Consider the following 12,177-nt stretch of genomic DNA (forward strand, 5'->3'; position numbering starts at 1 on the left):
GAGAGAAACAGGGTAGACCCTGGACTGTCAATCAATCACAGGGCACATATTGACATATAAACAATCATTCAAAATTACACCTATAGGTACATTAATTTAATTTTTGGACCCACACTTCTAATGCATTTGTATGACTTTATTAAGGCATTTCCTCATCAATAAATCTTAACAGAACAGAAAATCACCACTGTGGTGAACAGTGCCCCCAAAAGGAAGCTACAAAAACTACACTGCAATAGACCTGGTCCAAAAGCCAAGGTACTGGTCGATAGTGTACATGTACATCACGTTCACCTGGCGTTCCAAACTGGATGCAGTTCTCCAGGGTGCGAACAAAGCCAGGATCACTCAGTTTAATGATTGCCAGGCTGTTCACCTTCTCCATGTTTTTGACCCACTTGTTGGCCTGGCCCTGGGGGTCGATCATCAGAGGCCACCGCCTGGCGTTGCTGTGTATATACACACACACACAAACACACAGACACACATAAATACAAGCACACACAGTGAAATAGTAACATTTTGAATATCAATCCTGGAACTAACACATTCCAAAAGCATGCATGTTCATTTCACTGAAGACTAAATTCTTCATAGGTGTCAATTTGAGTGTCAGTAGTTTGTCTGAGGTCGAGTGCAGGGTGTATCCAACTTCTCTCACCAAGGATCAGCTCAGATAGGCTCCAGCTCATCTGCGACTTGAATGATGACTTTGATACTCACGAGATGATGATCCCATTATCGATGGAGAAGCCGTCTGTCGGGAGTCCAGCGATGGTCCAGGCCCGAATTTTGACTTGCTCACCCAGAGAAGACGTTAGAGTCATGTTGGGTGAGGAGGGGATCTCTTTTTCCTTACATCTTCCTGACCACTCATCTATCTGCTCCTGGAGAAAAACATATGTACACCATTTAGGCCCACATTTTATATTACATTACTTGTTTGAGTATTCTCTACACAAATGTAGTGTCCTTTCCTGACTAGATTACTGCATCCCAACTGTTGTTTTTGTGACATGAAGCAAACAACAAATTTAATCAATACAGATCAGACCAAGTGCACTAGTTCTTACTGTCCTCGTGAGGAAACAATTTAATTAAAGCTATTAATCTCAATTTAGCGTTTGCCCATCTGTTTTAGATCCCAAGTAGGAGTTCAAGATCTGAAATTTGCACACATCAAACCAAAGTGACAGACTTTCTGCTCAAATTTCTGCTCAGACATTTTCCTGCATCCTGTTATGATACACATCCAACCAAATTCATGTTGATCAGTGAAAGTGTTGTCAGGCGTTAATTTTCGCTACCTTTCAAGGGTGCACCACTAAGGCAATTCGTCCAAAATGTTTGATCCAGACCAAAACGGCCCACTTCCTGTTCAATATTGGCCATGGGTCCTTGAGCCTTATTTGTCCATCGTGTTATAATAGACATATGCACCCAATTTTGTGTCGATCGGTGAAATTGGTGTCTGGGGCTGATTTGTTGTATAATTTTCCAGGGTGCATTTCTCAGGCAATTAGACCAAAATGGGTGATTCAAACCAGAATTTCGAACTTCCTGTTCAATTTCAGGCATGGATCTTTGAGAATGTTTGGTGAATCCTGTTATGATAGAAATGTCCACCCAATTTTGTCCCAATCGGTGCAACTATTGTCAGGGACTAATTTTATTTTTCTTTCCAGGCGGTGTTGCTGAGTCCCTTTTCAGTGCCAACGTACCTGTCTGAAGCTGGAGGTGAACGCTCCCAAGTAAGCTACGATGCCTGCTGAGATGAGAATATCTCCAGTCAAGTTGTCATAAAGTTTTCCAAGCATGAGCGCCATTTCATTCCAGCGCGTCTTCTCCCCGCCCAGGCCGCCGATGAGTTGCGTAGCCCGCTCGAGTTTCTTTTTGCACAAATCCACCTGGAGGAATCATTTGTAGGAGTGCGGCCATAAAATAATCAAATGAGTGTGAGATCAGCTAAAGCTCGTGCATGACATTATTCAGTCAATTATTGAGCCGAGAAGCCATTGCATTTGCTAGCAGGTGTAGAAATAAGGAACCTGATTCTCCAGTTCAATTTTCTTCTTTTTGTTAGCATCCAAAATCTGATTGAGTTTAGCCACTTCGTCCTGCACTTCTTTGAGGGCGGCTTGCTTCTTCTGCAGTGCTGTCATGGCCACCTCGAGCTCCGACTCAGCCTGGGCCAACTTCTCCTTCTTGGGAGCCACCACCTTGGCAACACTGCAGGACACACATCTCACCCGTCATTGTCTCACTTTTCAGTTCAATTTGATCATACAAAGACTAAATAAATAAGGAGTTTTCCCTCATTAGTCCAAAAACATGTATGTTAGGCTAGGGTGGAGATAATTGGGCCGATTTTCGAGCCTTTGACCCACCAGATCCTAGTCACCATCGGCCTGATTATTGGATGTCTCTAAAAGGTTATCCTGAGGGATTATCCTGTGTTGTGGGGTGTGTTATTAGTGATTTTTTTTCCTCCTAGATCTGCTCGGAAAACAGTCGGTGCCGACAATTGATGTTTAATATTTAAAGTGGTGTGCACACATACTGATGATCAGGCTGATTTTGAACCTGAGCGATTATCCAGTAGTGCGGGGTGTGCTATCAGTGATTTTTCTTTCCAGATCGGCTTGGAAAACTGTTGGGGCCGAGAATCATAAATAATAAATATGGTCAATAATATGATGGCAATTACTTTTGTTCAATGTTTGTCTCCAAAAGTTACTAAGTACAATAAAACAATGTCCTTTTCCAAAGGTCAAAGACAAAACCATTATTCCCAGGTACACTAGCCCAGGTTCCCCCTTACCAAGCTCGTCAGACACATGCAAATGTCTTCAACAGGAACTGTCCACTACGTACCCGTCATACTTGTCCATGGCGCAAACCCACTTGCACAGTCCCTCGGCGGCGGTGGACGCAGTCCGAATCTTCTCAGGTACGAAGTCCGGGTTGCTTATGTATCTTTCTCGGATGACGGCCATGATGTTGACGGGAATGTTGTCCCTGTCGAAGTCCTTCAGGCTCTGCAGGAACTTGAGGTCGCTCAATAGCTTCTTGGCGGGAGCCCAGTAGTCTTCCACTTTTTTCCCGCTACCTGACGGGTCAGTCACACGATCCGGCTTCATCTTTTTCAGAATGCAGATTGCCTCCATGACCAGCTTGACGCCGCTGGGGGGGCTCTTCATGGACTTGACCAAAGTTATATCCTGAAGAGAAAGACAAAAGATTTATAAAAGTAAAATGCGTATAAAAATATATATATAAAATTTATAAAATATAAATTTAGAAAAATGTAATATATATATATATAAAAAATATAATATATATATATCCATCCATCCATCCATTATCTGAGCCGCTTCTCCTCACTAAGGTCGCGGGCGTGCTGGAGCCTATCCCAGCTGTCATCGGGTAGGAGGCGGGGTACACCCTGAAATGATTGCCAGCCAATCGCAGGGCACATAGAAACAAACAACCATTCGCACTCACAGTCATGCCTACGGGCAATTTAGAGTCTCCAATTAATGCATGTTTTTGGGATGTGGGAGGAAACCGGAGTGCCCGGAGAAAACCCACGCAGGCACAGGGAGAACATGCAAACTCCACACAGGCGGGGCAGGGGATTGAACCCGCATCCTCAGAACTGTGAGGCTGACGCTCTAACCTGTCGCCCACCGTGCCGCATATATATATATATATAGCTGGCGGCAATCTTCCCCACCCCTATCAACCACTACCAATATTATCGTAAGGGGCAGGGGATTGAACCCACGACCTCAGAACTGTAGAACTGTGAGGCTGACGCTCTAAGCTGTCGTCCACCGTGCCGCATATATATATATATGGCGGAAATCTTCCCCACCCCTATCAACCACTACCAATATTATCATAAAGTGTACTTTTATTGTTAGGCTAGGAAGCAGTTATCACAGAATAATTACAGCATACACAAAAAAATCCAGCAATATGGCAAATTATGCGTGTTATGAACATGAAAAAATATCCGCATTGCACTGAATGGCGCAACAGGTAAACCGAACACTGTAATATGCCAGACTCTTACATTTTGCGTGAGTGTATCCAGCGCAGACAGCGCCGACTCCAAGATGGGCATGGTGACGGCCAGGTCGGCATCGCACTCGTCTTTGATGGCCTTGGCAGCCATGGCCTGCTCGTTGGTGACGGCCTCGTCCATCTTCACCACCTTCTCCGTTTCGGCCGCCTCGGCGGACTCGCGCTCTACCTTGATAACCATCTCGTCCACCTTCTTGCACGTCTCTATCAGCTGCGGCTGCAGCGCCTCCAGCTCCACCTGCATGGTGGCCACCTGGGACGCCGCCGACTCCAGTTTCTCCAGACCCACCACGTAACGACTTTTCTGCATCATCACTTCACTGGACACACCGGGATGAAAATGACAATTTTACAGGCGAAATAATAATGTCATATGGCAGCGACAAAACCCTAATTGGTATGTAATATCATAAATTAGTCAACATTGAACAGAACTGTATCATTTCATATTTAACAGAACTGTTTTTATTATATGATGCTGTAAAAGCAGCTTATCAGGTTTTATAATGACATAAACCAGTCCAAACAAGCACCATATTTGGTTTTCTTATGTCATTAATTGGTCCAAATTAAACGGAATTTGCTAGACCAATTCATGGATTATGAGACCTGATATACAGTGGCTATAAAAAGTCTACTCATCTGTGTTCAAACGCCAGGTTGTTGTGACTTAAAAAAAATGAGGCCAATATAAATCATTTCAAAACCTTTTTCCATCATTAATGTGACTTATAAACTATTCAAATTAAATAAAATATTTTTGAGAGGTGAAGTCAAAATAAGGAACTGAAATAATGTGGTTGCACAAGTGTGCACACCCTCTTATAACTGGAATATTACAATGTTAAAATGAACCAATCGCATTCAAACATGTTAAATGGACTTGAGCACACACCTGCCACCATTTAAAGTGCTTCTGATTCACCCCGAATATCCCCTTCTGATTAACTTTTCATGACTTTTTTGTTTACTTTACCTTACTTTAACTAATTGGTTACAATTACATAGTTACAAAGTTGGGATATGGCTGTGTTCAAAATGAACCAACAATTAACAATGACTGCTACTTGGAACTGTTCATAACTCCCTCCACCTTGTCTAACGCCCCAGTCCCAGCTGACGAAAACAAGCCAACAAACATCTCCACACTTCTTTTTTTTTTTTCCAATCTCCACGACTGACTGCCACCAACGCCGCTTCATTTCTTCTCCATTAAGCGGTTGGCATAATATTTTAGATGCTACTTTCTGCTCTAGGGTGCACACTGTTTCTCCTCATTAGTAAATGAGAGAGAGACAGAAATAGAGTTTTGCGCGCCTATGAAACAAAACGAAAGGTTCGCACAATTATCATAAACCGTCCTACGCCTTGTTACCTTACTTTGCTGTATTAAATCATTCATTGTCACACCATATTTATTTGTAATTGTCCTAAACCAGTCTATGAATTGTAATGTTTGACCAGCAAGCTAAACTGTTAAATTAGTTACCTATCTTTGTGAGTTTTGGCGTGATGGATGATGTTCGACGTCATTGTTTTGTCTTTAATGTGCGAGTTGCAAACCATCCTCTTTTTGCAGACTTCGTCAACATAATCCTTGAATCCAAACTTAGTTATATTTAGAGCTCCTTCCATCGTTTTTCATGCAAGTGGGTACTTCACATTGGCAAGTGGACAACAACGCAGACTGTGTTGCCAGGTTGGGGCAAATGACCCCCCTAAAACGTTTTTGTTTTTTTAAAGGCAAACTGTCTTAATTCAAAGGCTTAATTCCAACTTAAAACGAGATAACTTGTCAAGTTATGTAGTTCAAGTCAAAGTCAAGTCTTAAGTATGTGGCAAGCAAGTCGCAAGTCATAAAACTGGCAACTTGGGTCGAACCGAGTCAAGTCATTTGACTTCTCATTTGACTTTATCGACGTGACAAGCAGCGATTCACTGCCTCATCTTTATTTTCTAAATTTTCAAAAGCTATGCTCATCTCAACTCCGAGGCGATGCAATGCCACCATCTACAGGTCAGTCATTACAATGGTTAACAAACTTGAATTTCACAGACAAGCTGGACGAGACCCTCTTCCACGCCTACCTGTTGAAAAAGTAACTTGACTTACAGTATGCATTGGTTGGTTGCAGCGGTTGGATTCCTCTTGAGGGATATACACACCCATGGCAGTGAATTAAGTACAGAGTGTGACTACTTTAGCCCTATCATCATTTTAATTATAGTGTGCCTCTTACCTGTCTTATGATTTACAAGGCTTTTTAAACTTGTTGTGACCAGACGCTGTTTCTCGTAAGCACCTAACTTACATAATAAATGTCTTACCTTTAAACATGGCATATTGGAATATGATTAAGAGATTGTGATCTTACGCTCGCTTGGCCTTCAGCAATGTCTTGAAGGTGGAGATGAGTTCCAGGTAGGAGGTGGGAGTGACGTAGTTGTGGCGCTGCAGCTCGTCCATGAAGCGAGTGGATACCAGAATGGTGGAGGTGTGGAAGGTCTTGCACATGTCGATGCAGCCTTCTCGGTGCTCATCCGACATCTCCACGTCCTCCAAGAAGCGGCAGGCCACCGCCTGGAGAGCGTCTTCGGGCCATGTCTGGCAACAAGTTACAAAAACACTGTAATTAGTCGAGTTACTTTTTGTCGGCGAAGTTTTGACAACCTACTAAAAAAATAGCATAAAGCAGGGGAGGGGAAACTTTTGTGCTCAAGGAACATTTTTATTTTGGAAATGGACAGATGGGCTTGGTCATTTGTAGATGAGTTGAAAAAAATTATATATTAAAATGTACATGTAAAATAGTTTATTTTAATAATAAAATTATTTCTTGTTTTTTAAAAATGTATTATGAATATTAATATTCATGACTTAATATATTGACATTATTTCTATTATAAATTCGTAGTTTGTGGTATATGTAGTCTTTAAACTATTAATATAGGCAATCATAAACGTTTGTAGGGGTCAATTAATTGCAGCGTTCTGCTATCCGACACAGGGTTTGGTCCCGATGTTTACTCTAAATCCCATTTGGACTACCAGTGCTTACCTGGAACCAGTTAATCGTACAGCAGTTGATGAGGGCCGGGAAGCGTCTCAGTCGGTTCCTAAACGCGTCTCCAATGGGACTCATGGCCAAAACTACGTGCATCTGCGAGCGGCAGCGCTCCACAAACATGTTGAAGAGAGCCAAGTTGCTGCCGTCTGTCTGCTTCTCGCGTTCGCGCTGGCGATCCAGCACTCGCATTTTCTCGATCACTTCTTGCTTCTCATCAACTGCGAACAGGTTAGGCACCTGGAAAACGGACCGAATGGAGCGAACTAGATGAGTTTGTCAAACACATTTTGAAAATACCTACAATACTGTGCAAAAAAAAAATACTGCACACAGAGACGCGACTGAACTGGACAATCACATAGCATCAGACATCAGTTGTCAATTTCCAAACAACCCACTAGGCGGTTGACCCTCGCACACACATTGAAATAACTGCAATGGACAAACTGCGACACCTTGTGTTCTAATTGGAAAATAACGTTTTGAGGCACCACAGACACCGACTGTACTGTTTTGTTTTTTTAACTTGAACCACAAACAACATGACGTGATTTCCAAGAACGAAGTGGTCAATATAGCTACATTATAATAATACAAAGAGAGGAAATGGGCGAGAAATAACAGGATAGTATGAATATTTGAGAGCCTGCTGGCTCCATTAGTGACTGTACTACATTTCCACGAAAGAGACTCCCCACGCTGCACTTTTTCACCCACAGGTAAAAAAAAAACGGAAAGAAAAAGCAACATCCCTGCCTATCGCCATAATCCCCTTCCACTTACCTCGCCAGTGTTCAGCAAGTTGCCAATGTCCTCCAAGAAGGACTCCATTTTGATCTGAGTGTCAGTGAAGAGGAAGACGCCATGAGCTTCGCCCGACGTGGACCGTGTCATGATCAGCTTCAGGTCATCGTGCCATTCCACCATGCCATAAGTCTTGGATATCTCCACCTGGAAGAGCTCCGCCTCGGCCATGTGGGCCGCCAAGCGGGTCAGAGACTGCCGCCCGCTGCCGCCTACGCCAACCAAGAGGGCATGTCCGCTGGGCTGCTTGAGGATGCGGGAGATGCGGGAGACGTGCTCGATGGCAAAGCGGAACAGCACCAGGTTCATGGGCGCCTTGCTGATGGTGTTGTACTCATCCAGGTGGGACTCTACCACTTGGCGGAGCTGGTCCAGCTCCAGCACCTCACGGTAGCTGCGGTCATCGCCCTTGGGGTCATGGAAGTCGCAAAACATCAGGCTGCGCAGGTCGTCCTCAGTGACTACTCCGTCCTGGTCCTGGTCCAGATTCTGGAAGAGCTGATTGAAGTCCACCTCCATGTGAGCCTTGAACACCTCATGCAGATGGCTCACCAGCCACGACCGATCTGAATCTTGGACCAGACGATCGTAGTACACCCTCAAGACCTGAAGGACGACAAAGGTGGCTGTATTTAGGCTAACGGTTTGTCAAAATATTTAAAAAATATTTTCAATTTTGCTGCGTTGTGTAGGTCTGTCACCTGAAATCCCAATTAATCATTTTGTGGAAAAGTTCCAAGGAGTATAAATACTTTCGGTCTTCCATTTTTCCGTTGTGTCTTACCTCGTGCACCCAGAGTCGTTTGATGATAGCCGGCTCCTCTGCAGTTTCGGGGCGCGACAGGCAGATGCCCTGGATGACACGGGAAATGTCGCGTAGGTTGAACAAGTAGTGGGACTTTTGGGGGGTGGGCAGAAGGTTTTTGGTGGCTTCCTTGTAAACGGACACGGTGCCTTTCACAATCTGCGCGGTCAGGGATGCAAACGGTTTTGGGAAAGAAAACCTGAAAGAGTAAAATTGGTGAATTACTGTACTAGATTACTGATGATAGTACTGATTGTGGCAGTGATGCAAATACATCAAAACCTGATGGTGTAATATTTATGTTTTTTTGTTTTTTTTCCATTTTCCATACCGCTTATCCTCACTGGGATTGCGGGCGTGCTGCAGCCTGACTCTGAGAGAGAGGCGGGGTACACCCTGGACTGATCGTATAATTCAACTACTTTTTTTAAATGAAGCTCTATGTCTCTCGGTTGGCCCGGGAGTGCCTCGGGATCCCCCTGGAAGAGCTGGATGAAGTGACTGGGGAGAGGGAGGTCTGGGCTTCCCTGCTGGAGCTGCTAACCCCGCGACACGACCGCTGATAAGCGGAAGAAACTGGATGGATGGATGGATGGATGCTTGCATATCTGTGTAGTTACCGTATGGTAAAATGCCAGTGGATGATCCTGGAGAATATGGTAAACATGGTTTTCTCGTCAAAATCGTTAATGGTAAGCATGTTGAAGTGGCGCAGGTACCGCGGCGTCACCGGGTTTCGCCCTCCGCCTGGGGAACAATTTGAACAACACAAGATGAAATGTAAATCTTTAAAATGAATTATGCAAATGAAGAGCAATTATCAACTATCAATTATATATTTGTATTACTTTGCTTATTTTCACTGCTTTAATCCTTCCAGATTTCTCTCTCAACTTATTAAAGCCATTGCCAACCAACTTCAAAATATTCATCTTATCAGTATTACTGTTTTCCAGACACAAAATTCCTACTTTTCCCACATTTTCCATGAAAAAAAAATCCCAGTAATGTGAATGGAGACATTTTCCAAATATGACTCATCCGTCCATATTTCTCAACTGATTCAATGGGTTCGAAGAATTCCAACTTCAAATTGTTCTTTCAAGACATCTAAAGAAGTATTTTACATATTCCCAAAATTCCCAAATGTTTTCAATACTACACATTTTCCAGGACATTACCAAATACATGGAAAGTTTTTACAGAATTTCTTAAAAACTCACTTTCACATTCCCCAAATTCTCACATTTTAAGTATTCCCCATTTTCCTTTACAATGTTCCCAAATTGACCTCCTGCTCCCACATTTCCCGATTCAACTCATTCAAATTCTAGTGTTTAATTCCCCAATTAAGAGAGATTTTAAATAGTGACCTCCTTCTTCCACATTTCTCAACCGATTCAACCCAATCCAACTTCAAATAGGTAACTCCGACAGGATATCTTAAGAACTATTTTTTACATTCACAGAATTGAAAAATGGAGACACTTCAGGGAAAGATAACTGTTTAATATATAATAGGACGCCGCCTGAATTGGTTTTGTCATGTGCGCGTCCACATAACAGCAACACATCAGTCAGTGAATGTTAACTGTTTAATAGACACAGCAGCAGTCAACTTGTCGTCGTGTGTGGCTGTCTAAGCCGCAAAGAGCCACAGGCAGTCACGACATGCCCCCACAGTCCTGCAAGCTGGAAGGCGGGCTGTATTTTTCATGAGTTGGGAGCCGTATTTTTTTTTTTTTTATTCATTCAAATTAAGCAGACTTGCTCACAACGCTCTTCCCTGTGGTGCGTCAAATTTACAATTTTTGGTGGGTTTATTGGGCCTTTTACAATAATAAAGTCTCATATTCTGTATTGCAACATTTCAATGAATTCTAAAGCTTTTAGTTCAGCGTAAGATGTCTGTCAATCTATCGTTACATTATAATCTCTGCTGATTTTTCAAAACAAAACAAAAGAGGTAACCTTGTTGATGGGTGTGGGTTACCATATCCTACTACTCACCAGGCGGCCCCATGGCGCACATGACCTGAATATCCACCAGTTTAATCATGGCACAGTCCTTCAGATCGTACCAGTTCCAGTGGTCCAGCCACTGGCGCAGCAGCTCCACGGGTGGCTGGGCACCGTATACCTCCCTGGCCGGCATGTTCACGTCGTCTACAAATATCACCTGATCAAATACACATAACAGTAAATAACAATATTGGGTTTACTTGCAACGACAGTGTGTCAATTGGTACCATTTTCTGCCCCATGGGTGGACCAAAGACTCCTTTGCGTCGCTTGTCCAGCTTGGACATGATAATATTCTGAGTCTGGGCAGCTGTGGTCTGGGCTGAAAAGTTGATAAACAACGGGTTGTACACCTCCTTGTCGACATGATTCAGGAGGAAGTCCTAGGGCAAAAAAGGTTGTAAACATTACCATACCAGAAATTAAACACGATAAAAGGACAAACTACAGATGAAATAAGTAAGAGCTGATTGTATAGCTTATTAAATCTGCCACTTTTCATCTGAGGACACACACACCGCATGACAAGAACGTACCGCATTGTTATCTGAACTCAATCTAAGAAAACCAGTAGGGGAATATCTCCCATCATTGTTTTCACTGTCCTCAGGTTTCCAAAATCAGAATGGACTTCCTGGAATTATTGTTGTCCTGCGCATATATCAATCTCTGTGTCTTCAGTAAAGGAACAGATCACTACCCACAGTCTGTCTGAGTAAATTCTTGAGCATTGGCCATTTGTTTATCCGCGACACTTGAAACTCATCACATTTTATAACATGCACATGTTTTATGCTAACAAATAGCAAGATATCAACCTGAGGAACAAAAACTCCAAGGCAGATCGATAATCCACATTTTGCCCTGCCTGTATTCAGGTACTATTTCTAATGAGAATTGATCCAATGTTAACATGCTAACTGCTAGTATGCTAACACAAAATACAACCTGAGTTTTGAAAGCCACATGTTCTGAGCTGAACAGTTTGACATTGGATTGGTTTGAATCAAATAAGAAATGTGGAAGGACAAGATGCATTAGCAAAATGTACAGATTAATTTGTGAATTTTGGGGGTGGAAAATGCTGAATTTTGTAATAGCAAGAATTTTTGGAATGTGCAATTTTTTCCCCCACGATTTCCTGAATGAGCTTAACATTTTTGAGTCGAATAGGTGTGAATCAGTTGAGAAATGTGGAAGAATTTGTTGTTATTAAATTTGTTAAATGCCTACATTAAGATTTTTTTTCATGGAAAATAGGTGATTTTGGAAAAAGTGGGATAATTAGGATGTGAAAAAAAATTCCCAAAGATGTCCTGAATGAGATGAACACTTCCACGTTGAATGGCTGGAATCACTGGAAAAATATAGAACAATGAGTTACATTTG

General features: G+C 42.7%; 1 protein-coding gene across 4 annotated transcripts in view; it reads right to left on the reverse strand.

Moving 5' to 3' along the window:
* Window positions 1–12,177, reverse strand: part of dnah7 (dynein, axonemal, heavy chain 7) — a 95,315-nt gene that overhangs the window by 34,436 nt on the left and 48,702 nt on the right. For 3 of the 4 annotated variants that reach the window (XM_061791640.1, XM_061791639.1, XM_061791642.1), the window contains exons 37-49: window positions 11,016–11,171; window positions 10,777–10,945; window positions 9,387–9,513; window positions 8,746–8,965; window positions 7,941–8,567; window positions 7,149–7,394; window positions 6,465–6,694; window positions 4,079–4,409; window positions 2,875–3,221; window positions 2,049–2,229; window positions 1,722–1,907; window positions 724–887; window positions 295–449 (exon numbers count right to left, since the gene is read on the reverse strand). In XM_061791640.1, coding sequence (XP_061647624.1) covers window positions 295–449; window positions 724–887; window positions 1,722–1,907; window positions 2,049–2,229; window positions 2,875–3,221; window positions 4,079–4,409; window positions 6,465–6,694; window positions 7,149–7,394; window positions 7,941–8,567; window positions 8,746–8,965; window positions 9,387–9,513; window positions 10,777–10,945; window positions 11,016–11,171 — 3,139 coding nt within the window. The remainder of the gene's footprint in view (window positions 1–294; window positions 450–723; window positions 888–1,721; window positions 1,908–2,048; window positions 2,230–2,874; window positions 3,222–4,078; window positions 4,410–6,464; window positions 6,695–7,148; window positions 7,395–7,940; window positions 8,568–8,745; window positions 8,966–9,386; window positions 9,514–10,776; window positions 10,946–11,015; window positions 11,172–12,177) is intronic. The other variant, XM_061791641.1, reaches the window with a different exon arrangement.

This window comes from Phyllopteryx taeniolatus, chromosome 12, assembly GCF_024500385.1.
Source record: "Phyllopteryx taeniolatus isolate TA_2022b chromosome 12, UOR_Ptae_1.2, whole genome shotgun sequence".
NCBI classification, from domain to species: Eukaryota; Metazoa; Chordata; class Actinopteri; order Syngnathiformes; family Syngnathidae; genus Phyllopteryx; species Phyllopteryx taeniolatus.